General features: G+C 43.0%; 2 protein-coding genes across 2 annotated transcripts in view; one reads left to right on the top strand and one right to left on the bottom strand.

Moving 5' to 3' along the window:
- Positions 1–23,980, top strand: part of Trim55 (tripartite motif containing 55) — a 42,721-nt gene extending 18,741 nt beyond the window's left edge. The window contains exons 5-10 of the mRNA XM_027398878.2: positions 2,346–2,579; positions 2,824–2,846; positions 2,947–3,071; positions 4,023–4,261; positions 5,489–5,776; positions 23,858–23,980. Of these exons, the coding sequence (XP_027254679.1) occupies positions 2,346–2,579; positions 2,824–2,846; positions 2,947–3,071; positions 4,023–4,261; positions 5,489–5,776; positions 23,858–23,980 (1,032 nt within the window). The remainder of the gene's footprint in view (positions 1–2,345; positions 2,580–2,823; positions 2,847–2,946; positions 3,072–4,022; positions 4,262–5,488; positions 5,777–23,857) is intronic.
- Positions 23,981–26,271: 2,291 nt separating this feature from the next.
- LOC113833763 (corticoliberin) lies at positions 26,272–26,835 on the bottom strand. Its single transcript, XM_027398703.2, has one exon. The coding sequence runs from the start codon at positions 26,833–26,835 to the stop codon at positions 26,272–26,274; it is 564 nt and encodes a 187-aa protein (XP_027254504.1).
- Between the last annotated feature and the right edge of the window lie 988 nt (positions 26,836–27,823).

Genomic DNA, 27,823 nt, shown 5'->3' with positions numbered 1-27,823 from the left:
AGTATCTCCTGCTTGCATTGCAGTTGGGTTAGAAAGTGAAGCAGATTTCTAGGAATGGTGATGGTGGTGAGTACCTGTAACCCAGTATCTGAAAGAGAGGCAAGAGAAACAGAAGTCTGAGGCCAGTGTTGACTTTGTAAAGCATTGAAGGCCAACATGGGCTACAAGAAACCCTGTGTCACCACTACCACCCCATAAAAAACCTGGGTGTACCTGTAATACTAAAACTTGGGAGACTGAAGCAGGAGGATCACTACAAGTCTGAAGCCAGCCTGGGCTACGTAGTGAGTCTCAGGATAGCCTAATCTTCAATGTGAGATCCCAACTAGCAAAACAAAACAAAATAAAAAACAATCTAAAGCAAACAAACAAACAAAAAACCCATATACTAAGAAATAACTAGGCAGGAGCTGAAGAGATAGATAGCTTTGTAGTTAAGGGTACTGGTTAGTCTTACAGAGACCTAGGTTCAATCCCCAGCACCCATGTGGTGGCTCACAATCATCTGTAGCTCCAGTCCCAGGGGATCCAGTCCTCTTCTGACATCCGTGGGCACAGACAAAGCATTCATACACACAAAATAAATCTAAAAGGGTTGGGGGCTATGGGATGAAGACCTTTTTTGTATGTATTTGTGGTTCAGACTTCTACTCCATGGACACGTGGGCAGATTCAGGGCCTATTCCCAGTTATGGTTATAGTTTTGATAGATAGTTAATAAACTATGTAAACATAAGAAGAAAGCAAGGCCTGGTAACAAAGGGGACAGGGTTTACTAAGCTGAAAGAGCATGAGACAAGGGTCAGGAGGAGGTCAGGGGGAGGTCATGGTGAGGTCAGAGGTGTCAGACATAAATTGAGTGAGTTTTCAGGGCAGGAGAGTGAGGTGAGGTAACTATGTCTCACAACCTGCTCTACACCCTGAAGCCAGGACCCAGAGATAGTCAGATCTTAAGACCCTGGCACACACACCAAGCTTACTAGAGCTGGAGAAAGCAAAGGCAAAGGCATGGGCCAGGGGAAGGGTTAATTAGTTATGATTTAACACAGACTTCTGAGGCATCAGCCACACAGTGTATGTGAGAGTCAGACTTGAGGGAGGGCCTTTCTTGCAGCATTTCCTCTCTGCAGCAGTGTTTGGTAAATAGATGCTTCTCCAGATGCAAATAGATGCCATAGGTGCCATAGGTTCCACGTTACGGGATTTCAGAAGGTTAAATGATGACAATCTGCCTTAGAGCTCCAAGGAGACTCTATGTAAGGAGTAGTACTCCAACAATGCCGTCGAGGTGATGTCACGCTGTCACTGTGATGTAGGGAAGGACATTGTCGACTGAGGGAAGAGTAAGAGCCAGGAAGGGAAGTGGTTGATTTTTGTTGGACTACAAGTTATGTGATAGAGGGAGGCAGAATGTTACAAAGGAAAGCTAGACCTTGATTGTGGAAAAAAGCTGGTTGCAAAGATTAAATGTTATTACTCACACTTTGGCTTTGTGACAGAAAAATCATGATTAGAAATGTAGTCTAAAAGAAAAGAGAGAATATGGCTTTGTACAGTTGCTTGGTTTGGAGAAGGGAATCCCAAATTCAGAGGCCTGTGGGAAACTCTAGAATCTACAAGCAAGAAGAGAAATTAAAGTATGCACAAATTAAGAAGTAACGTAGTTTTTCTTCACCTCCCCTCACCAAGTATGGCCTGTAGTCTGCACAATCTAAATAAAATACAGTGTAAAATCTGTTCTAATTTCTATGAAATTCACCAAAAGTCCAGGTCTGGAGAAATGACTCAGTTGGCAAATTGCTTGCTCTGCAAGCATGAGGACCTGGGTTCAAATCCTCACATAAAAAGAGTCAAGCACAGCAAAGGGACCTGTGATCCTAGCACTGAAGAGGCAGAGATGCTGTCTAAAAAATATGGTGGACAGAAATTGAAAAAAACACAAAGCATTGATCTCTGGCTTCCACACACATGTGCACACACTTACACATGCATTGGCACACATATATCCACACACATGTGCCTATACTTTTATATACATTGGTACACATAGGTCCACACACATGCATATGAACACATAAACACCCACCCCCCCACACACACAGAGAGAGAGAGAGAGATATCATTGATTTATTTAGCCAATATGATTCAGCATTAGTTGTCTACCTAAATATCAAACTGTTAGAAAGGAGGCTTTCAAAGCTTTACCTCAGTGTCTATACCTACAGGGACAGCTGAAGGGGAAAGAAAAACTCCATATCTTCCATAGGGAGATGCTCTTATCTCCTCAGATGTCCAGATGATCTTTCTCACAAACAGTTGCTAACATTGGCTAACCCAACTAACAGGAATGTTGCAGGAAGCAGAAGCAGGACCTGTGTGAGAAGTTTGATTATCTATATAGCATCCTGGAAGAAAGGAAGACCGAAATGACCCAAGCCATCACCCGAACGCAAGAGGAGAAACTGGAGCATGTCAGAGCTCTTATCAGAAAGTATTCTGATCACTTGGAGAACGTTTCAAAGCTGGTGGAGTCAGGGATCCAGTTCATGGATGAGCCAGAAATGGCGGTGTTTCTGCAGGTAATGCTTTTTGGCACCAAGGACACAAACCCAAAACGTCAGTGCTGAGAATTAACTGTGACCACATTTTCAGTATTAAAAACCTATTTTGTTAACTAAAAGCTTCATCCATTTGGTATTGCTTAAGTAGAGAGGCTGGCATTTAGAAATCCAGCTAGGAGATTCTGAGTAACAAATAGAGGGATTAAATCTCACCAACTTCATGAAAAGAAGCCAAGTAAGCTTATTTTTCTTGCTTCCACAGAATGCCAAGACCCTGTTACAAAAGTGAGTACTTTCTATTTGATTGAACAGCACATTTTTCACTTTTATCCAAGGCTATCAGAGTTTAATCAGTGACAAAAAATGACAAGTGTCTTTGATGCAGGATCGCGGAAGCATCCAAGGCATTTCAGATGGAGAACGTAGAGCAAGGTTATGAGATCATGACCCACTTCACAGTCAACCTCAATAGAGAAGAGAAAATTATACGTGAAATTGATTTTTACAGAGGTGTGTTATTTCTTTGACTATCTGTTTCGAATTGTGCTGTGGGAAAGCTGTTGCGTGAGGGGAATGGGGGAATGTGCAACATCCCACAGCACAGACATCTGTGATCACAGGGATCACAAACCATGTGATGCTCAGCCTCACTGCACGATCACATAGCTTTTGACTGTTTATAATGTTTTAATGCCATTATCAAGGGTTTGACTCTGGGTAATGAAATCTCTAATAATTGGCATAAATGGTGATAACTCAATTTCAACTCTACTTGAATATGAATCATAGTGGTGTAAAGGAGAAAGGTTAAAAATAAGTCAAAAAGAAAACACAGAAGACATCTGGGCTAGGTATGACAGCATATCAATTTGATCAGACATCAGAGGATGAGATGGTGACAAGCCACAGAATTAGTCATTGCATGGAAATAGGATAGGGTCCATGAGCTCTAACTGTGTCTTCTGCTCTTGGCTCAGAATTCCCAGTCTTAGAACTATCCCGATGAAACACTTGAAAGAAAGACAATAACTCTAGAGCTGATAACCAGCTCTGACTGCCTTGACTCATTGTAGATATAAAAGAGACATGAAAACAGCTGTGGGCTACACCACTAGCTATGCCATGAAATTGCATAGACACAAGTTTAGAGGCTCATCTTCATAACGAGTTATTAGGTTTTGTATAAGAGCTTGCAGATATGGGCAGGCTCTGTGAATGAGGTTGTATGGGGGGCAGGGGACAACTTTGTACTGGGGATGAAAGCAAGTCAATGATTCATTCACATTTGGCCTGCCTTGGAGAATATAAGAAGACAAACTTTCAGCATGACACGCCTGAACTGGCATTGTCAAATGCCAGTTGAAGGGATTTCTCTAGCCCTAGGCAGTAGGTGCTAGTTATTAACTGTTTCCATGGCTACCATATAGTTCCAAAAAGTTTAAAAAGATCTTATCTCACTAGAAGAGGAAGACGAAGAGGATGCAGGAGAGATTGAAGAAGAAGGAGAAGGAGCAGATGCAGCAGAAGAAGAGGTAGAAAGCGTTCAGTTAGAGTCATCAGGGGAAGAGGAAAGACTGGAAAAAGCCTCAGAACCCTCTGAACTCTCCTCAGAGCTTCAGGCTGCCCCCGGGCCACCCCTTGCTTACTCTCCAGAACCGCCTTCATCTACGGCACCTGCAGCAGATGTCCTGGTGACACAGGTAACCATTCACTAGTCCCTTCCTACCAAACTGCCTCATTGTCAAATACTATAAACAATTTATTCTACTATGAGACAGGGGAGGTCAGGACAGTTACAATGTCGGGGAGAAATGTCCTCTAGGTGATTCACCAGGTTCATGGCCATTATAGCTGGTTGGTTGGCAAGACTTGCCACTTTTATACCAACAGTGCTCTCAGATCTGAGGCAATCGTGCTGAGAGAGAGAGAGAGAGAGAGAGAGAGAGAGAGAGAGAGAGAGAGAGAGAGAGAGAGAGAGAGCCTGCCTGTGAAATAAGAGTTGCTCATGGGAAAGCAATCTCTATTAAGAATCTCTCTCTCTCTCTCTCTCTCTCTCTCTCTCTGTGTGTGTGTGTGTGTGTGTGTGTGTGTGTGTGTGTGTAAGAGCTGCTCATGGGAAATGTAGTCTACCTTTTGGTGCATAGTCAATGAAAACATAGAGTGCATTGCAGAATTTATATGAGGTGAGAAATGAAAGTGATTCGACTTCAGAACATTGAACCTCCTGTACAGAGTAGAAGAAGAAAATAGGGAAACCACAGGAGTTCACATAGCTTACCCTGAAACACGACTTCATCTTTCCTTCTGTGGACAAGCAAGTAAAACTTGGGTTTCCATTTGATTGTTGTTTGAAAAACGTGTGGTTAACGATATTCTAGGAAAATAGTGTCTGATCAGTTTACCTGGGCTTCTAGAAAGCCCCCGTTCAGTTTGGGGCTTTTGTGTTAACTTCCAAGACACGTCAGTGCACAGAATCCCAGTCACTGAGTGTGGTGGGAGAGGCAGGCTCATAAAAGATAAAACTTTTTATTTCCCAGAACCTTGAACTTCTGAGCATTCCAGTGGCACTGGCATTGAAAGAAGAGCAGACATCAATAAGGGTTGGGTTTGATAATTTAGGTTTTTAATAATCAGTTTTGGGGACTCACATATAATGCCAGAACTAATTTTGGTCAACAACTTGCTGTGTGTGATATTTGATAAGCAACTTTTCACTCGAGGCTTCTGCTCTCCCCCTATCTGGGCTACCATTTAGTGGAAGGCAAGCACAGAAGCACATAGATGCCCATCAGAGGCACAGCACTATGGCGAGCATTTCATCCCAGCATCCCCAGAGAGCTCAGGGTGTTCAAGCCCAAAGGGAAATAACACCAACTGCTTTTTCCTCTTCTTCTTTTTTACTTGTGACGCCATCTGTTCTGATAAAGGGGGAGGTGGTGCCCATTGGCTCTCAGCAGACCACACAGTCTGAAACTCCAAGCCCTTCAGCAGCGGAAACCACGGATCCCTTGTTTTACCCTAGTTGGTATAAAGGCCAAAACCGGAAAACCATCTCCAACCCACCTTGCACCCCTGGGAGTGAAGGTCTGGGACAAATAGGGCCTCCTGGTGCTGAGGATTCCAGTGTGCAGTCGGCAGGAGTGGCAGAAACCGCAGCCAATGAGCAGGCAGCAGTGAGTGGTAAGGAATCTAGTTCACCTGCAGCTACTTCTCAGGTTAGTGTTGAAGCTCTTCTATGTGAATGCTTTCCCACACCTGCTACAATCCTGCTGGAATAGGCACAACCAGAGAGCAGGGCTTTCTAAGAGGCAGAGGGAAACTGCTGCCTGGGGGAAATGCCACAATATCTCAGCCTCCAATGCTGGCTTGCACTTAGGCATTCTACCCAAGAATAAACAAAGAACCAAACAATCTGAACCCCATTGCCCATGGTGACTTCATGCCTGGGAATGGGGTACAAGCAAGTGTAGCCCTTAGGCATGCTGTGCAAAGCTGTTTTATCTGCAATGCTGGCTGGCTGGTGTCTCTGGTTCTTTGTGAAATCCACTTGCCCTTCCTCGGCCTGAATGATCTCCTTTTGGGCTTCCAAAGACTAATCACCTGCTTTGGAGTCATTCCTAGCAATCACCAATATTTGAATTGGTTTAAATTTCTCTGTAAAATAATCTGGAATTCCAGGAATGTGCTTGCAGTGACTAGATACTCTTGGCTAGATTCTGTGCTTCCTAAACATGTGTTCCTGGGGGCAGGAAAACTCAGTTCCCCCATTTTATAGGGGGGTCTTGATAACTTAAGAAAATTTGATAATATAGCTTGACAAACTTTTACTTTTATAATGAAAATTTGAAGTCCAATTCTTCCTTCTATCACTTAGTTAGATGTTTGCATGTCCCCAAAAGCCAATAGAACACATGTACAGTTTCTTTCTGAAGAAGAATGTCAATCACCCCAGCCTTGGGATTACTAAATAAGGTGTGTGGATAATAAGCTGTCACTCAGATCTGTGGGTCTGTACTCTTGGGTCATTCATGTGACAGTGGACAGCAAACAGCATGATTTTATTGTAATTGCTCAAGTGGACCCCAGTCTCTCCAGGTAACAAAAGGACATTCTTTTGGAGAGTTAGGAGTGTCATGCTTTTATACTTGATCCTTATTCACAGATATAAAATGACAAAAGTAAATGTTTGTAAACTAACATTTTCAGGGATAGTTTTAGGTTAAAAAAGCAAAACAAATGAGATGGACTAATTGTTTTGGAATCTTAATGGAGATGTCTGTATTTGAGGAGGAAGAGTTCTTTTCTTTAGCAACAGTGCAGTTTCCTCTTGAAGAATGTGTAGTAGGTCTCCCACTCAAGATAAAAGGTTGTCTAAATGATATTGAAGAAGTGATTTATGATGATGCCAGTGAAGATTTCTTCTTGTTTCCTCACAGGAGTTAGCAATCTGCCTAGCACTCCTGGCTTTTCTTATTCTCCACTACATCTGGAGTCAGATTCAGTGCTTGATTTTTGCTTTAATGGGTAGGAAATGTTTTCTTTTCCATTTACTAACATCTCGTGTATTTTCTCCCATAGTGTTCCTCTTCTTTAGGCTCAGAGATGCGTTTCCCACAAGCCTTGAGGTTCAGTCATCTAAAACCATTTCACTCAGGCCCACAAGCTCCCTCCTACAGTACAGGTGCCCATGCACCTCTGAAGGAAACTCATTCCATTGCCTATTCCTTCATGGAGAACCTTGACCCAGAACAGTGAGCATTTATTCACTAATCCAATAGGAGTGAACTTTCCAGGTGGCCATTCGTACACCTGCACAGGTGTGCTCAGGACTCTTCTTATAGTAGAGGAAGACATAACAAAGAACCCATCCAGTAGCATGCAGGGCTGCTGCAGGTTTGGGAGCAGTATCCCCTGTTTACCCTGAGAGGCTTAGGAGATAGCTGCTGTCAGGAATGCTGCCAAAGCAGTCTCTTCACCACACTATGCTAGGTTCTCTTTGCATCTTCATGGTCTTCAGGGTCTTCCTTTGGAGAGGAGGTCTCTGAGACAACGATGCTACAAGTGTAGCAGCCATTAAATACATTGAATAAAGAGCCAGGCATGGGTGTGCACATAGTAATTCTAAATCAAAGAAAAGCAGCTATTTTCTTCTACAGTCCCTGCCTTATGTTTCACGTTACATTTCTCACAGTCAAGCTATGACATTTGCTTTGGGATGGACATCTTACCTCTTGAATAATCTTTCGAAAGCTACTCATTTACTTAGCAATATTGGGAGTGCATGAACTCAAGTGCATGAGCTTTTGAGTGAAGGGTGCTACTGGCCTAAGCCATTTCCCTTAGCCCAAAAGCAGTCCAGGATCCCTGGTGCTAAAAAGCTTCAGCTATTTCGGCTTCCCTAACCTTCTATGATAGGCCTCTTTTCTGTCTTATTAGCCACCTGCTCTTCAGTGGCTATAGGATTTCCATGTATACAGCTGTGTCTGTAACTGTGTGAGCAGAACCTCCACCCCCCCACCTTGTGTCTAACAGTCAGCTGGAAACTTTTGCACACTCAAATATCCTGAGCATGCATTGAGTATTTTCAGCTGCCTGACTCCTCCGTCCACATTATTTGTGGTAAAATGGAATCACAGATGATGGGCTCAGGGACAAAAATAGGGAGAGAAAACAACATGGTTGTTGGAAGCAGGGCATAATTGTGGATCTGAATAATTGTCTGAAGAGTTCTATTTACATTCCAAGAATGTGGGTGTGGGACCCTGTCACCATATATCCTTACAAGATCCTCTGAGGCTGTAAGGGGAGTGTCGTGCTTCATGGCTGACACTTCCAAGCTCATGTCACTGTATGAGGACATTCATCTGCCTGTGTGGTAAGATGGAGTGAGGTAGGAGGGGCAGGATTGATGCAGTGAATTATTACTTGTTGTTGCAAAGCACCTTGGTCATGTAGTTTCGTGTTTGAGAAAAGGCCTTTTCACATAGCAAAACTAACCTGATCATAATGGGTACCACTCTTGAACCCCTGAAATAGGATATAAATAGAGCTATAAAGATCTCACAATGGTAGCAAATTCCTGGCCTCGGTGAATTTTTATGTCTGGTGCTACTTCTACACTCAGAGCCCAAGCTACCAGACAGCTATTTGTCCAGTGTGCATTTAACTTGTTGTAATGTCTCCCTGAACTGCTGTCCTTCCCTTGAACACTTTGTATGTGATACCAGCCTGTTCCAATTCACTGATGGTCAGTTCTAAACAGTTCCAGGTCAGGGGTGGCATTGCCTTAGAAACTCAAACATCACAAACTAAATATCTCACCTTCAATGTCGCCTTAGCCCCAATGGCTGAGCTGCAAATCTCTTAAGATGGTCAATCCTCAGGTGCTTTCCACACATCCTTTTGACACACAAAACCCACTCTTAACCCCAGAACACAGGCAGATCATGCTACCATAATCTGGGCATGGAAAAAATATAAAAACAGACATCAACTCCCTCTGCACTGGGGGATGAAGGTGTTACTTTCTAATAGACCAAAGGTGGATTGTCACCATACTCATCCTCGTTTCCTATGAAAATAATGGTTTTCAAAATTTGGATTTATCACAGTTGTCAGTTTATCTCTTAAAAGGTGATAGTTCCCACTCTCTGTAGGACAAATGTTGAACCTTCTCATAACCTTATTCCTGCAAAAAAAAAAAAAAAAAAAAAAAAAAAAAAAAAACCACTGTGCAAAGAGCTAAAGTTTGACCAGGCTGCCAGAGACAGATTGTCCCTGTGTCTACCACCCTTCTGGGTCATGTTTATTATACACTTAGTGAATGCAAAGAGAATTTGGTAGATATAATATTTGATGCTTTTCATGTATTTATTTTAAATTTTTTGAAAACTGTTTAAGAGTATTTTTAGACTTTTATGCAGTATATTTTGGTCATATTCACCACTCTCTCAACTCTTCTCCAATACCCCAATTCACACCCCATTCCCTACCCACCCAACTTTGTGTGCGTCCCTCCTCTCTTTTATAAATCCTTCATGACCAACTTGTGTTCTTGGATGTGTGGTCTTCTACTGGAGAGTGGTCAACTTAACAGGACCTATACTTTTAGGGAACACACACACTGTCTCTCCTAGCAGCCAACAGTGCCAACAGCTCCACAATCTGAGGTGGGATTTTGTGCCCAAGTCCTTCGTCCTTGCTGGGATTTGGCCTGGCTTGCCTTTGCACAGTTTTATGTATGCTGTCACAACCACATATGTGAAGTTGCCCTGCTGTGTCCTGAAGAGAATGTTTCCTTGTAGTCATCCAATGCCTGAGACGTTTATAGTGTTCTGGGACCCTCTTCCATAAACATTTAGCATATGAGATTTGAGATTAAATTTTCAGCGTATGAACTTTGGGGGCCACATCAGAATCATAACAACTGCCCTTGGTCAAACATCTTGTGTATGGTCAGCTCGTCACGTATTTATGCCTTGTTGCAGCCATTGCCAGGTCTAACATGCTTCCCCTCACCACGCTTGTTACAAGTTACCTGAAGTTTACCCCCCCACCCTCACCCCCCCCCAGTATTAACATAGGGCTGCCCCCATCCTTATCCTCTCCAAGTGAGCATTTTACTGTGAATATGTGTGGTGATTACAATTTTTTGAGACAGGGTCTTCCCATAGTCCTGGCTGGCCTGTCACACAGTGATCTGATTCTGCTTCCCAAGTGCTGGGGTTAAAGACGTGCACCACCACACCTTACTTGGCATGGAATTTTCACAGAGATGGGAGCAGCAGCAGTAGCAGCAGCAGCAAAAGTTGCCTCTGTCCCTCTTCCTCCCTTCTCAGTGTCACTTAATGGTCTCCCAAGGAAGAATCTATCCACAACACTTAACTGGAGCCGTATGGGGAACAGAAGTTTCCGGGAAAATGTCTGTCTGTGGTGGATTAACTCAGCAGCTGCTCTGGCTGATACTTGAGCTGGACACAGCAGGTGCTTCAAGGTCAGAGGACCCCCCCTTCCACTACTGCACGTGTGTGCTCGCACTTGTACACACACACACACACACACACACACACACACACACACACACACACACACACACACACAGCAGGAGCCAAGTACTATGAAGAAACTTCTGCTTTTCACAGCAACTATCTCACTAGAAGATGAAGTGATGAGAGATGAAAACTTTACTGTATTACAGCTATTTGCTGTTCCTAGAACAGACTGTCCACTTTTCCATTCTCCAAGCCTGAGAATAGATGCTGGAATCATCTATGAATTCTGCCAAGCCTCCTCGGAATGGAAAGTTCAATGTAACTAGGGAAAGGACTTCAGTTCTAGCTATGTCTGACTAGGCATTCTGTTTGTTTGTGCCTTGGTTTTTCTCACTAGGAAAATAAGGGGACTGAATTAGTTGCTTTATATATTTAGACAACTTTAGAAAGTGTGGGCCCGAGTACTGAGAAGCGTAGAGTGTGTTTCAGAATGTTTTCATGGGGGAAGTTACAGACTTGGGCCTGACACCATCATTCAGAGAAACACAATGAGATGAGATGTCCAGCGAACAGACAACCCATTGCATTTCTCAAATTGCGTTTGCTGTCACTAAGTTCTCATAGAACCCCCCTGCTTCCTATGCTGATTTACAAATATCTCCCTGGTACCTATTTATATATACCTCAGTATTTGCACGAGTGTTCTTCCTGTTGGTGAAACTGTGAACTCCATGAGACCTGTGAAGACCATGTAAGGGTTCTTAAAGATCCTGTGGCCCAGTAGAACAAAGGCAAGGTGTACACATTAGAGGCAGTCCTAACATGAGACAGGTGAAGATGTATGACTTTTAAACTCAGCTTTATTGACTATACATACACTAAAACTCACCCCATGTTAAGTGTACAGTCTAGTGAGTTGTGACAAATTTGTGTCATTGTGTAGCTATCAGCATAGCTATTTAAAAGGTTTTGGTCACCTCCCAAATTTCCCTAGTCTTTAACAGTATTGCTTTGAAGTGTAAATCTATCTTCAGCTTTTATTAACTAATTTATCATTCTACCTTTATGGTTTCTGTTTTTTTGTTGTTCTATTTAAGAAATATTTCCTTTATTCTAAATCATGAAGATTTACTCCTACATGCTATGACTTTTTTTTTTAACCATTTTAGCTCTTAAGCTCTAGTATAATTTGTTAAATTTGAATGTGTAAGGTGAAGCTGAAGGGTGTTATTTCTCTTCTTTGGTTTTTATATACTTATCCATTTGTTCCACCAACACATTTTTCTTTCCTTTGTTGAAAAGTCGCCCCCTTCCCTCTAGGAATGCAGTTAGTCATACCTGTGTGGGTCTAATTCTTGATTCTATTTTGTGCAATTGCTCTGCATATTCTCCACCAAGTTGATTGTCATAGTTTTATGAAACCTTCAAATGAATAAGCTTGCCACCTTTGATCTGGTTTCAAAATGATTTTTCCTTTTTATTATTTTTGCTAATCTTTTTTTCTTTTTTCATAATTTAACTTTATTTTATGTTCATTGGCATAAAGGTGTCAGATCCCCTGGAACTGGAGTTATAGACAGTTGTAAACTACCATGTAGGTGCTGGGAATTGAACCTGGGTCCATCTAGAAGAACAGTCAGTGCTCTTAACCACTGAGCCTTCTCTCCAGCCCATTATTTTCACTAATCTTTTAAAGACTTAACTTTGGGTTTAATTGGTTTTCTTCATTTTTGGTTTGTTTTCTAATTTTACTTATTTCTATTATTTATTGTCTCCTTGTGTTTGCTTCTTCTTATCTTTCTTATTTTTATGATGAAAGCCTGGGTTGTGGATTTGTTATCTTTCTTGTTCTTCAATATGAATGCTCCAGGCCATAGAGTTCATTGCTTTAGCTGGATCACACAAGCTTTAATGTGTTGTGGTTTTTTTTTAATTTTTATGCAAAACATTTGTTGATTAATGTACTGATTTGGTCACTAATGCATGGGTTATTTAGATGGGATTGCTAAAGTTTGAGACATTGGAGATTTTTCTCTAGATTTTTTTTCTGCTTGACTTCTAATTCAATTCTATTATGGAAACAAAATTACTCTATATGCTCCCACCCTTCTAAGTTTATTAAGTTTTACAGCCTATAGTGTGACTTAACTTGATGAACATATACATGTTCTGGGAAGTACAAGAATTTCCTGTTGTGATTGGCATTTTCTATAAATATTGGGTACATCAGTTGATTGATGATGCTGTTCTAGTCTGCAGTACTCATTCTGATTTTCTGTTATCAGTTCTATTAATGACCGAGAAAGGAATTTTGAGAACGTTTATTATACTTAAGAATTCACTTACATAGACCTTACAGACCTGTTGGGGGTTTTGCCTCTTATACTTTGAAACTCTGTTTAGGTACTTGTGTATTTAACAGTGTCATGTTTTCTTCAAGAGATGATTCCAAGATGAAGTATTTCTTAATAACAAAACTTACCTCTTCTCTGCTCATACCTGCCTAGTCTGGGCTCTATACAGATGGTCCTCATCCACATATACAGGTTGTAGCTGCCATGATTTGTTTAAACCATGGGTGGTGGTGCAAGGGAGGAGCCTGGAGGATGGTGTTGACAGTCCTTAGGCATCATTCCAAATATCAACCCTCAGGGAAAGCTCCCGGCCTGGATCCAACATACCTAGTTTCCATTCTTCTCTCAGCCATACACAGGACCAAGGGCAGCAAGTGACAGAAGGATTCAGACTCTTAAGTACCTGAGCTGAACTTCTCTATCTGGTGGTCCATTCTGTAGGGCTCTGTTTTTAGTTTTGATTTCAGCTGATTTATCAGCTATCGTTTCTGGGCATTTTCATGACATACCTATGCCCGAGGTTGTCTCTTAAGTAAGTCTGAGGAAGTACCTAGCAACAGAATTGTTAGGTTGTATGGTTGTTGTGTAGCTAACTTCACTAGAAATTGTTAATCTGTTTTCCATAGTCTATTGATTTGTGCTTGAGCCTAGAATGTAGGTGTTCCAGCTCCTCTACATATTAGCTGATGGAACATTGCATCGTCCTTCACATTTTAGCCATTCTAATGCATATGTGTGATCTTTCTTATAGTTTTGATTCACAATTTCTTGTCAAGTAATTCTGGTTAGGATTATTTTATATACATATGCTGAAGTTTGCCATAGAACTGCAGAGGTCACTCTGCCATGAGGGGGTGACTTCAAGCACTAGGTGGTCTGTTGGCTGAGAAGGACTGATCCAAGTGCCCAAAGAAGATACGGTTGTCTATTCTGTGTCCCCAGTTCCTTTGTACCTGTCATACCATTGTCTCAGACATAGAGTCTCAGTAGCAATGTGGGTCCCCCATACCTTAAGGGTCATCATCCTCAGGTAGGAGGGGGTTGTATACAGGTTAATTTCAGTGTCTTATTACAAATAGAAGCAATGGGAAAGTGTCAGCAAGAAAATGCAGGCTATAAAAATGTGCATGTTATAAAGATGTTCCCAGAGGAAAACATAATTAACCTGATGACAGAAGAGAGAAAAGGAAAGAACATGAAGGGGGACTGGAAGGAGGAAGAAAGAAAGAACACAAAAAGAAAGATGGGTAGAGGACTGTGCTAGTAGTTGTGTTTTATTTCTTAGGTTCTTTGAACAGTGTCTGTTTCCAGATCCAAACCCTGTTAAATACCATACCACCCAATGTTCCCATGCTCCTAGGCCAGTGTGAGCAATGGGCTAAAGGTCCAAAGCTAACAGCCAGTGTGATGCTCTGTAGGTCCACCCAGTGCTGCATATTTAAAAAAAAGTCATTTTTATACAAATGACATTTGATGAGATTGGGCTCGTTCAGGGTGGTATGGCCATAGACACAAATGACATTTGAGACTAACCTATCCACTACGATTTCATAGTAAGCATCTCTCCAACTGCTTGGAGACTGAGAAGTAGGAAATTCAGGAGGCAAGAGGGCCAGGAAGCTTCTATATGTGAGATTCTTCTATATATAAATATATATGTGGGAGATTATTCTATATATGTATGAGATTATTTTCACATTTTAAAAAAGAAAGGAAGCAAACATGAACAGGAGACCAAGAATATAATTTCCCTTGAGTATGAATATATTTCCTGTGTTCTTTGAAATGATCTATTTAATGTTCCAAAACAAACAGAAGTGAATGAAAATTTAGCCATGTTCCCTAAATCTAATAGCGGGATCCAGGGTATCAAATTATTTTAAAGCAGAAACCCCTACCGAGACTGATTGCTCAGTGTTTTATAAGATGCAAGCTTACATGTCACTGTTCTGAGGGTGCCCTTGTGCTGGATTTCCCAGTGTAAGAAAGAAAATGAAAACTCGTGATGTTCCAGAATGGCCTCCATTTACTGGATGACATTGTAGGGATTTAGTAATCCTAGCAATGCTGGCAAAATGCAGTCACTTTTATACAGAATAATGCTGTAAGAGGGAATAATTTTTTTCTTAGCAAAAAAGTTTTGGGGAGACCATTCCATTAGTACTGCTTTTGCATCTCTGTCTTACAACACTGCAACTTTTCTTATTTTTGTACTCCCCCCCCCCATGAGAAAGTGACATTTTAATAATTGTCAATTTGGTTATTTTACTGAAAGGTCAATTAGACAAACCAACCCTGAAATTGTAGGTTCTGTTTCACAGGAGCAAATAGTAAATGTCACTTTAGCAGAGAAGTAAAGTGGGTGCACATTTTTAAAAAGATAAACACTATGTAAACCATTTGCAACCATGTCATGTATTCCCCCAGGTTTTGTGAGTGGACACTAGGGAGGACTCTCTAGGGGAGTTCGTTACTGGGGAGGTTGCTGTAGAAGAGCTGGACACTGGGTAGGGTGCATGGGGCAGTTGGGCAATGGGGAGGGCTCTGGGGAGCTATTAGGACAAAGATGGTTGAGTTTGCTTCCTACGCTTTTAAGCATTTTGCTGTTCTGATTTAACCTCAGACCCTTTACTAGTACTGTCCATCTCACTTGTTATTTTATCCTCATTTGTGATTTGCATTTTCTCACAGTGCCAGTGAAGTGGCACATTGTCTAAATACATCCCAAACTCCATGGCTCATGGTGGGGCTTGTAATATGTGTGAGCATTGCTTCATTTTAGGCACAGAGTCTTCCACAGAGATTCTTTGCTTAATCTCCTTATCAGCTCAGTACTGAGGTGAAAACCCTGAGGACTTGCTCAGGGTCACACAGAAGCTAGGAGCTCCCTCCTTTGTCTCTGCCCTTTGCCTCAGAGTGTGGTGTGCAGTCTTGGAGGCCACATTGGCATTTAAGAAGAGTGGATGAATCTCTACTTCCTGGGTCCATGTGGCTTGAAAGGCCCCCTGCTTTGACTCACCACTTATGATGGCTCACACAGCTTTGCAAAGCAAGGGGGTGTGATTTCCAGGCCTCCACTTCTGCCCATTGCAAATGCGAGTGTTCCAATCCTTCAGTACTGTATAAACTATGGCACTTCCGTCTTCCATTTTTGGGTTAGTTCTACCTTGAATCTCATATTTGATCTGTTTGCTTAGCACAATGTAGAGAAGCCCTTGTGTAAAAAAAAGTATGACTCATCCTCAGTAAGAATGAGAGCACACACACTCACCAGATAGGCACAGCTGTCAGACCCATCCCTGAGAAGAAGGCTGGCTTTACATCAATATCATAAGCTGCCTTTCACTCTGACCCCGCCAATACCTAGGAACCATGTCTGAAACAGACCAAGCAGAACACACTCCAGCATCCTCCCCAGGGCTAAGGAAATGAGTATTTTTAAAGTCTGATTGCCTATGGGTATTTCTCTTGCTCTGGTCTTCACATCCCAAGAAGGATCCACTCATGAAAATAAAGCCCCAAGTCACCTGTCTCCTTCCCTCACCTCATCACTCAGGATGAAACTATAAAACCTCTCAAGAAGAGACGTTCTTAGTGAGTGTATTCCTTCCTGGCCTATTTGGAGAATCCGTTTTTTCTTCCCTAGCATTCATGAAGACTGGGTAAATTTTTCCATGCTTCATGATAACACATGCTGCTAGCTTTGTTCTAAGCAGAAACACCCATATTGTGAAAGATACACCTATGATGTTTCCAAGGCTTAGAGCTACACAACACACTTGGGTTGCTTTCACAATTGACTGGTCAAGGACCTTGGCTGTCCTTATCTTCCCACTCAGAGTTTATAATGCTTAAGCTACTCCAGGTTCAGAAATGCTAAACAAACCAAGGCGTGGCTTTGTTCCTTTTGAATAAGCATTCTAAATACTCAGGCTTTCTGCTCACACCTGTTTCGAACTCCTGGCTTTGATTAACTGATCCAGCCTGGCAGGTGCAGGGTGGATACTGAATGGCTGCACATTTGGAAGCCTCAAGTCTAGCCTTATTCTTCCTACCCACATTCCCCAAGGCAAGGGGATTTTGTTACAGCTGGGTTCTTTTGAACTGACCTGCAAGGAATGGCATTTAACAGGCAACAGTGACCAGACTGTCAGGTTGAATTTCTCACTGGCATCCACTGCCACTCTTAGACATTGAGATGCAGCAGCCTGAGTGTGGGCGCTTGGATCCAAATCCCCCAACAACTCCAGCATCCCTTCAATACCCAGCATCATTGACCTCTCACAGCAAGATATTGACATCCCTAAGTCATATGCTATCTGGTGGGTGCACATTAAGTCATCACCAACCATTAATGTCTTCATTGCAGTGCATTCGATCACCTGAAGAGTAGAACCCAGGTACGGTAAAATGGAATAGGACACCGAGTGGCACACAGAATGGCTATTTGGAAAAGGGCAAGTATGGGAATGCTACACACACCCTGGGAAGCTGACAGGCAGCTGGGGTTGCTCATTACTAATGGGAATGAGTTCACTTTTCTACTTTGGGCCAGCTTAAAAGAATGTCCCTCCTACGTGTGGCTTCCAACACTTGTGTCTAAGTGAAAGCCAGGACAGCACCTGTTCAGTCTGAGTTATCCAGTGGAGCATGTTAGGTAAAGGGGACTGCTGATGTAACCCCTCAAGCCAGCCACATGCATACTCTCTACCTACATACACACAATTAGAACCCCAAGATCAGCACCCAAGGACTGGTTTTCTCTCAAGTGAACCTGACAACAGTTTCATGATTTCATTGTCAAGAATCTTGCCACAGATTCACCTTGGCTCCCTCAGGCCTTAATTCATCACACTGAACATAGAAATCAACCCCAAATACACACTGACACACTTGAGCATTTTTACTTTTTTTTAAAAAAAATTGTTTCTTACAAAAAGAAAAATAACCTAATAAGAGCTGTGAGCTGGGGCTGTGGGCATAGACCAGTGGCAGAACTCATGATTAGTATATGCAATGAAGCCCTGTGAGCTAACTTCATCCCCACCCAAAACAGAACTCACTGCAAGCTGTGTACCTTTATCAACAAAGTAGTATTAGTGACCAAATAGGCCCTGTTGACAGACACATGTTGACAGAAGCATAAATACAAGATGTCCTCTCAGTTCCACTCCAACCATAGCTACTGTGTGAGCTCTGTGCCAGGCACCTCTCAGGCTCACATTGCAGTAGGTGCTTCGGTTTTGCAGGGTGAGGAAATGAGTAGCAGGCACTTGGTAGGAGGGAACACACCCTGTCCAGGATCTGGGACTGCTCAGCTTTCCATGAAAATCACACCAACACATTTCTTCTTTGTTCACAGAACTTCTAAGTGCAGATTTTCATATTAAGTCACCTCTGAAAAAGATTGTATCGGGGAGACAGGAGGGAGAACATAAAATTTACCATCTTCACCATTTCTTATTGTACACGTCAGCAGTGTTAGCTGTTTTTTAACTAATCCTGGGCAGTTTTCATCTTGTAGAAATGAAATTTAATACCTGTTAAACAAAAGCTTTCAACCCTGCCTCCCCTGGCCCCAGGCCCTGGCAACCACCCTCTGTTTCTATGAATTTGGCTACTGTACAAGTCCCTTACTTTTTTTAAGCTGAGCAATATTCACTTATGTCCATGGCACGGCTTGCTTATTCCCTCCTTTAAGGAGGTACATTGGGATTGCTTCTGCTTCTTGGCTGCTATGAGTAACATTGCTCTGGCACGGTGTGAAAGTCTGTACAAATTCTTTCTTTCAGTTCTTTTGGGCATATACACAGATGTAGAATTGTTGGGCCACATGGTATCTGTTTAATTTTCAGAATATTTTTATTGCATTTACTTCATGGGATGCCCTGTGAAATGAAGTATGTGTAGGTCAGGGCCACTTGTGGGAGTCAGTTCTCTCCTTCCACCCTGTGGGTCCTGGAGAATCAAACTGAGATGATCAGGGTTGACAACACTTTGCCCTCTGAACCATCCTACTGGCCCATGGTTAATCCTGTGAGTTTCCACTATTATTGTGCTTCGTAATGACTATACCATTCTACATTCCCACCAACATTGAAACAGTAGCTATGTCTTTGTGCCTTCACTCCTGATTTTTTGATGTTTGCAACCAATTCATGTTTATTTCTTAAACTACTCTACACAGTCCTGTCTGACCTGTCTGCTGCCCACCAACCTCTGGCAGGATGTGTGTTCCTTAATCTCCATCAGCAAGGAGTAATTCTAGGTGACAAGGGGGTCGGGGTTGATGCCTGCATGGCATGACTCTGGGTGGGAGGGCATCATTTTACCGTGCTCTCCAGTACAGTGGGGGCAATACCCTAGTTCCGCCCTAAGCAGACATTCAATCATCCCTTCTCAAAATGCATTTGATAGCAGCGGTAAAACAATAGTAAAGGAAAAGAAAGCACTCAGCGTCCTTTGAGAGTCTTGTCTTACTTTAGCCAGGGTGCTCCGTCAACCCTGAGGAGAATATTTGAGGAAAGTACCTCATTTCCGTCTGCTGTGCATGTATGTGAGTTTTGACCAAATTCCATTAAGAGCTGAGACAAAGTTAATTCTGCCTCTTTGTTCTACTTCCTGGTTTCTTTTCATGATGAAAATTTGTATTTGTCCAATTATCTGTAGCCCTGTGGTTTTTGTGCACAGTGTCAAATGATGGCTGTACAGTTTTGCCACTGTGTTAGCTGCTTTTCCTATCACTGTGGCCAGATTCTTGACAAAGGTAGACCTGCAGGGAGGAAGGGAGGAAGGGAGGGAGGGAAAGAAAGGGAGGGAGGATGAGTTGTGGCTCACAGTTTGAGGGCACTGTCCATTGTGGCAAGGAAGGCATGGAGTCGGGAATGCAGGGCAGCTGGTCTCATTGAATGAATTCTCAGAAACAGAGAGGTAGATGTTGGTACCCAGCCGACTTCCTCCTTTCCCTGCTTTTATTCAGTCTGGGACCACAACCTATAAACTCCTCTGTCCACATTCAGAGCCGACCTTCGATCCTCAATGACCCCTCTGGAAAGGCCCTCACAGGCATGCATTGGTGCATCTCCTAGGCAATTGCAAACTCAGTCAAGTTGACAGTGAAGCTTATGCATCACAGCCACCTAAGGAAAATGTTAAAACCTAGAAATGATGTGGTACTAGCAAGTCCCTTGTTTTCCTTGTCATACAGATCAAAGTTAGCTGTCATCAACACTTTGTTCTACTCTATGGCATCCATCTTGCAAAAAACAAAATGTTTGAGAGAGCACAAAACATAGGATTCCATTTAAAAGGGAAGACTACAAGAAGAATGTATGCTTTTGGTTGCTGGGTGGTGATTTCTGTCCCTCCTGAGATAACTATGTAGAGAGTTGGACCACTTGAGATACATGGAAGAGTACCATAGATGACTGTGATTACCACATGTAAAGAGTCATGCCATAGAAGTTATCTCTGGTTCCAGAAAGGTGAAGTTGCAAATACAGTTACCATACAATTGTTTTTCTTCACTGGAAGCTGTTGGTACTATATAATTTCACCAGAAATAGCTGCCCAGCCATTCTGTGTGATGGGGGAGCTTCTTCACTGTGGTAAGGAAGAAGAGGGTATAGAGGAAATAGAAGGAGAAAGGAAACAGAGAGGGAGGAGTGGCTGACTAGAAAGCAGGAGTTTGCCAAGTGTTTCATGTATGTTACTTTATTCAGTCCTCGTGATGGAGGATCTTATTTCCATTTTACAGGAGAGAACACTAAGCTCAGAATGGTGAAATAACTTGACCAAGTCATACAGATAGTAAGCGGTTGGCCTGGTGTCCTAGTGTGCTTCTCTGTCACTGACCAAAAGCAACTTGAGGTGGGAAGGATTTGTTTGGCTTAAAAGTTATATTCCAGCCTCCAGCGAAACCAAAGCTGGAGACCAAGGCAGGAACCTGAAACAGGAATCAGGAGTTTCTGCTTACTGGTTGGCCCGGCTATTTTTCTTACATAGCTGTGGTAGTTTGAATATAACTATCCCCCATAATCTTATAGGGAGTAGTACTACTAGGAGGTGTGTCTTTGTTGGAGTGGGTATGGCCTTGTTTGGAGGAAGTGTGTCATGGTAGGGGCAGGCTTTGAGGTTTCTATGCTTAGGATACTGCCCAGTATCTTAGTCGACTTCCTGTAAGATGTAGGACTCTCAACTCCGGCACCACGTCTGCCTGTATGCTGCCATGCTCGATGCCATGTTCCCTGCCATGATGATAATGGACTGAAACGGCAAATGAGCCACCCTTTAAACATTAAATGTTTTCCTTTGTAAGAGTTGCCTTTTCCATTATAAGAGTTGCCTTGGTCATGGTGTCTCTTCACAGCAATAGAAATCCTAACTGAGACAAAATCCAGATCCATCTACCAAGGAATAGCACCACCCACAGTGGGCCAGGTCCTCATACAGCAATGAACAATAAGAAAATGTCCCACAGATTTGCTCACAAGCCAATCAGATGTACCCAGTTCCTTAATTGAGCTTCCCTCTTCCGGTGGGTGTCCAGTTAACAGCTGAAGCTAACCATGGCATCTGAGATTCAAACCTCAGCCAAGTGGCCACTGTCTTTCCTACTGAGATGCTCAGTAAAGTCCCCAGCCCAGAGAGATAGCATGAGCATTGGAGATGCTCCAGATAACCTCTGCTCTTGACCCTGTGTCTGTCACTTTCTTCTCTGAAAGAGAATATCAGTCTACATTGTTTGGAGGGGGGAAAAATGCCTGGAACCGTGGTGGGTATAGGAGCAGCAACCTCAAATGGTTTAATCTGGTTTTGACAACTATCAGCATCAGCAGCTAAATATCTAAACAGCGAGTAGATTTTAATACTTGCTCTAGAAAAGCTTTTATAAGCCAGCAAATTCCAAAAGCAACCCCAAACAGCCTGTCAGCCACCACCCTTGCCTGAACATGGTAACCGTCTGCAGGAAATAGCTAGCCCTATTAGTGACACCTGTTAGTTCTTGCCAGCTGTCGCAGAAATGCTCTCTCTGGAGTAGGCTCTGCCTTCAAAGAAAAGATAGTGTCCAGGCAGAATGCCCTATCTTCTCATCCAAAATATTCAGAAGAAACAATGTCTTGTCCTCCAACACTTGGCTGATCTGCTTTGGGTTACCATTAGGTGTAGATGACTCTGCTGGGCAAGCAAAGGTTTGGTGTAATCAGCTGTGGGACTCTGAAGATAACATCTATTCCACCTCGATTTCTTTGTCTTTTTTGAGATCAGAATCTTAAGTAGCCCAGGCTAGCCATAACTTACTATGTAGCTGAAGATGTCCTTGAACTCCTGATGCTCCTGCCTTCACCATGTGCCTCCCCACCTGGCTCCACCTCAGTATCAGGGGATATCTAACCCATTACCAAGAAAACCTGTTTCACTTGACATTGCAGCTTTTTTAATTTTTTTTCAGAAAGCAGTTGCTTTACTTTTAATCAACTATGACCTCACAGCTCTTATTAACTTTCTTCCAGGAAGCAGGAAAAGGAATCCTAAAACCAAACAACGCACTATGACTATGTTGGTTTTTGAATGTCACCCCAAACCTATATTTATGGAGATATAATCCAGGAAGGTGCTTGCCAAGCATTCATTTTCCTCTAAACACTTCTATGAATAGCATCAATAATCTTACACTTACCAAAGTTCTGCTTTATCTGGCATCACAGCCGCACCCCAACTCTGCACTGAATATGTGTGCTACCTCATTGCTTCAAAGCCTTTGGCACCACACAGTTTATCAGTGAAGAATGGGAACATATTTGACCATTTTCCCTGGGAAGAAACAGGTTCACCATGGCACCTTTACAGTCAGAGTGAACACAATTGAATTGCAAGTCTTTGTATATGCATGTCTGTTGTTCCATTAAGTTTACTTTACAAATTCAAAACAACATGAAGTTTATTTATAACACTGAGCTGGTCAGTTAATTCAAATTTACAACCCATATCAGTCAGATATTTATCAAAATTATCTTTTCAAAAGTTTTGGTATTAGATTGGACATTGTATAAATGTTATCAGATTTTAATGCCTAGAGAAATTCCCTTCAGGATTTGCTCAAGATCAGTCCTTCACCTTTGCAAAACTGGGCTGGGGTGGGGTGTGTGCAGAGCTGAAGGCATATATAAACTTAAAAAGATATGCATAATAATATTTTTTCAGTGATATTCCCATGTATTAGACAGTGTGGCTTCCTGGAATTGTTGCCATCTTGGTATGTGTGCACACACACATTGGTGTTCACACAGCAGTGAAGTCACCTCACGGTGCATTTTTAGGAAGCATACCCTATTAGGTGGCACATGAGTGTAATTTGGTAGAAACTTCTGACTTCAGCAGCAGAGAGAGTCTATGAACATGAATACATCCTGCAGTATCATGACGTAGCAACATCATTTAAATTAGGGGTGTCCCCTCTCTCCTCCCTCTCTTCTCTATCTTCCCTGCCCTGCCCTCTCTGTCTTTTATAACATTAGAGATGGAATTCAGGCCTTACATATGCTGAGAAAGCCCTCAACCACTGAGCTGTGAGTTACAAATTCAGAAGGATATTAATCAGTTCTGCAGATTGTTGTAAACCTAGATACCTGTTTGTATGAATGAGATTGTCACATCAGTAAATCATGCACAAAGTGGACTTGGGAAAACAAGTAGGCAGCCTGGTCCCTCCCATCAAGAGTTTCCTTCCACTGCATGTGTTATTGCTATTCCTTTTGAATCATGAGTGTGAACCACTTTCATGGCTCTTGACTGTAGCTAAGATAACCTGAGCTTGCTTTCTGTCCCTAATAATAATTATGCTTCATATAATTATTATTGTCATCCTCTCTCCTCAATAGAACGGTGACTGGACCAACTCCCCAAAGGTCTATTCTTTCCTTTCTCTCATCCACATTTTTTTCTTTTGCAGATTGGATTTGAGGCCCCTTCTCCCCAGGGACAGGCATCAGCCTCGGGGAGTGGGGGTGGGGCTGATTCTGAGCCATCTCGACATGTCTTCTCCTTCTCCTGGTTGAATTCCCTGAATGAATGATATTTATTCTGGCTTCTGCCCCCTGGTGGCCTGGGTGAGATGCACACCAGGCAGTGGGGAACTTCCATAATGCATATGAATAGACCTCTGGACAGGATTTCTGAAAGAAAAAATAAACCTTTAATTCCAGATGATTTATCTAACTTGTTGAGAAAATTAATATGCTTGGAAAATTGCAGAAAACACTGGCATAAAGAAACATGATCTCATGCAAATCTTTTATTATGTGGGAAACATTCTGAAGGCTGTGTAGGTATGGTATGTGTGTGTATGGCAACTATAAGTGACAAGTGTTAACAAAGTGGACACTACACTACATTCGTCTGTGGGCACCAGCTTCTTGTTTTTTAGCACAGGTAGGTTTTGTTTTGTTTTGTTTTGTTTTTTTGCTTTTCTCCTTAGCATTGCAGGTGGTTGGTGACATTCAGTGTCAGTACAGAACTGACCAATTTATCAAAATACAGGCACCAGATAGGTCATTGACCAGGACTAAGAAGGGCTCTAGGGAGGTTCCTCCTTTCTACAGATGTCACTGGATGTGCAGCTGGAAATATTCTTTGAATTTGGTCACACTTCTGTAGTCCAGAAGGCCAATGGTCTAGGCCATGTCTTTTGACATTTTCTAATCCTAATCACATATCTCATAAACTTATATTCATATATTGGGCATTTTAATTGAAGACTTTCTGGGAGGAACTGTCTGCTTTCTTATGTGGCCACCATAGCAGAAATTTGATAAACTGTGGAACAACTGCATGTATTTAGATATATATCCAACCCCCTATCTATCTATCTATCTATCTATCTATCTATCATCTATCTATCTATCTATCATCTATCACTGTGATGCCTTCTTCACATAAGTGTAACTTTAAGTGAACTCTTAAATAAATGTTGTTTTTAAAAACCTTAGCCTCCTAATCATTTATTCAATTACTCATATCATTATTAAGCCAACCATCAAGCCTATTTCAGGGGCCTCCGGAGAAGTACCATCTTAATATATATAAATTAATTTTAAAATATTAATCATGGGAGTGAAATTTTCAAAGCGGTAAGTAAACTACTAAAGGCAAATATATTGTCAAGCTAATTAGATGTGCTGTTTAATTTTAGAAGCAAATAGCATAGTCCTACAAGTCACAGTAATTAGGATTGCAATAGGGACAAATATGAAGGGCATTTGTGTGGTTATTAAAACCAAAATGTTCTTTTTGAAAAAAAAACCCAAGTGCCCTTTTTAGCAAATACATTTAGTTACTTGAAATGTTTGTGTTATTAAGCTTCTCCTCACTAAGGCTGGTAAGGTAGTTCAGTGGGCAAAGGCATTTGCCTCTGGGCCTGGAGACCTGAGTTCCATCCCTAGGACTCACATGGTAGGAGAAAACTGACTCCTGCCAATCCTCCTCTGACTGCCACACATTTGCCATGGAGCATGACTGCCCCCCATCTTCACCCACTAACTAATTATGTTTGCATGTTAATTTCTACTGTGACTGATCTTCCAGTTGCAAAATTACCAAGTTTTAGAGGCTAGAGGAACCTCTAAAATTGTTTAACTCGATCTCAGAAGAGAAACCCGGGGTATAGAGAAAAGGACAGGACAGTCACACGGTCTGTGGGAGCTACTTGACAAACATTGGTGTTTTTAGGAGAAAATAAAACATAGGAGGTTTTGTGGGAGGTTTGCTTGTTGTGTTTTTATTTTTTTATTTTTTGTGCTAGGGCCATTTCTGTATACACACTGAAGAGGACGAATAAAATCACAATAACCTTTGCAGATTTTATTAAAAAATATAAATATTCAACGTTCTCTTACACAACCAAGTTGACCAAGGATTGGAAAGATGTTTTATTATTGAAACATTTGCAAGAAAAAGTTGATTCGAAGAGCTTACACATTTTTTTCCTGGCCACCCCTCAAGAATGAATTCTCTTCTGCTGTGACCCCCCTCCCCACAAAAAAACCAACCGGTAACTTCCATATGCTTCTCAAAAAGCTTTCCTCCTTGGGTCCACATTTTCCTTAAAATACTGCTATAAAGACACGTATTTGCACATGGAAACTAAGCACGGGCAATTCAAATAACAGTGTTTTGCTACTGCACAGAAATACACTTTGTGCATGCTAAGGGGTGTATAGGCTGTCTCCCTGTACATAGTCTATGCTTCAAGCTATATAAAAATAAACAAATGATATCAGAGCTGCGATATGGTACAGAATACTGTTTTAAACTTTTTATTTTTACTGTTGTGCTAAATGCAGAATCGTTTTGGCCAAACGCACCATTTCATTTCCCAATAATCTCCATCAGTTTCCTGTTGCTGTGAGCTTGCTGTGCTAACTGCTCTGCCCTGGCCATCTCCAAGACTTCGCGCAGAAGGTGGAAGGTAAGATCCAGAGAGATGGGCGGCTCCTCGGACCGCCTCTCCCTCTCCAGCGCCCCCTGGTGGTCACCGAGGGTGTCCTCGGCGCCGCGCTCCGCCGGGCCTGCGCGGCTGTCGAGCGAGCGCTGAGGCATCTGCAGCTGCTGCAGCAACACGCGGAAAAAGTTAGCGGCTGCCGGGTCGTACGAGGGGCGGCTGCCGCGAACCGCGGAGAGGGGCGAGGAGTCGGGCGACAGCCGAGCAGCGGGGCTCCTGTTGAGATTCCCCAGGCGGAGGAAGTATTCTTCTCCCATGCGGATCAGAACCGGCTGAGGCTGCTGGGGCTGTTCTGGCTGCAGGAAATTCAGGGGCTGCGGGGGCCGCGGGGCGCCGGGGACGGGTCCCCTGCTCAGCAGGGCCCTGCATGGAGGGCTGGGCGACAAAGCCACCAGCAGGACGCCCGCGGACACCAGTAGCCGCAGCCGCATGTTAGGGGCGCTCGCTGCAGCACGGAGGTGGGGGAGAGTGGAAGAAAGAAGGTGGGGAAGAGAGGGAAGACTGGTTAGAGTTTAGCTCAACTGGGAGGTGCACCCAGGCTTCCTATCTGACACTCACAGACAAGCTGGGCTCTAGGCATCGGTGGCGCTGTCTGCGGTGCTGAAGCCAGGTGCCTGCAAGGCTCACTGCTAGCCCAGCAGGTAACCGGTCTTTGGAGACCCAGAAGGGACAGAGCCTGGTCCCTCTTCCTAAGGATCTCACAAACGTATTCCCAAAATGGGCTTCCCTGAGCCTGAAGAAGTGCTACAGGTTTAAGCTATCGCCCGCCCTGATCGCCCCCTTTCGGACAGCCTTTTCTTCCAAATTGAGAACTACATCGTCCCTGTCTCCATCTCTGCCCTGGCTCCCTTTGCTTGGAGGTCCGGGATGGACTTGTGACAGGATGGGGGAGCCATTCTTTACACAGGCTGTGAGCAGTAAGTGGCAGATTGGGTGGATAAGGATGAGCAGCCGTCTAACTTTGCTTTTTGCCACATTACCACTGCCTGTGGAATTTTAAGGCACAGTTGGCGACACACACAAATACACGCACAGGCACAGGCACTCCAGCAACAACTGGCTCCCGGGCACACAACAGTAGCTCAGGCAGCATAAAGTTGGTGGCGCCCGCCCGCCCGTCTAGGTGCTGCCTACCTTCTCCTTCCTTGACAGGTGAGCCCACGCTGCTGCCTCTGCAGAGGGACCTCTCCCGGGATGCCTCTTGCAGTATCTCTTCTTCTTCTCCTTTCTCTTCTCCCTTTCTTTGCCTCTTCCCTTCTCTTCAGTCTCTCAACGTACCTGGGCTCTGAGTTTCTCCACACCAGAGCCTGGAGTGAGATTTTATAACGTCGACCCTCTTCAGAAAGCACGCAGCATTTGCCTAATAAGCTGACGCTCTCTTGACAGCTCGATTGCGTGCTGCCTCTGCTCCTGCATAAA

Source organism: Cricetulus griseus, chromosome 2, assembly GCF_003668045.3.
Source record: "Cricetulus griseus strain 17A/GY chromosome 2, alternate assembly CriGri-PICRH-1.0, whole genome shotgun sequence".
Classification (NCBI taxonomy): Eukaryota; Metazoa; Chordata; class Mammalia; order Rodentia; family Cricetidae; genus Cricetulus; species Cricetulus griseus.
The sequence above is the reverse complement of the archived record's forward strand: the minus strand, read 5'-3'. Positions and strand labels throughout refer to the sequence as shown.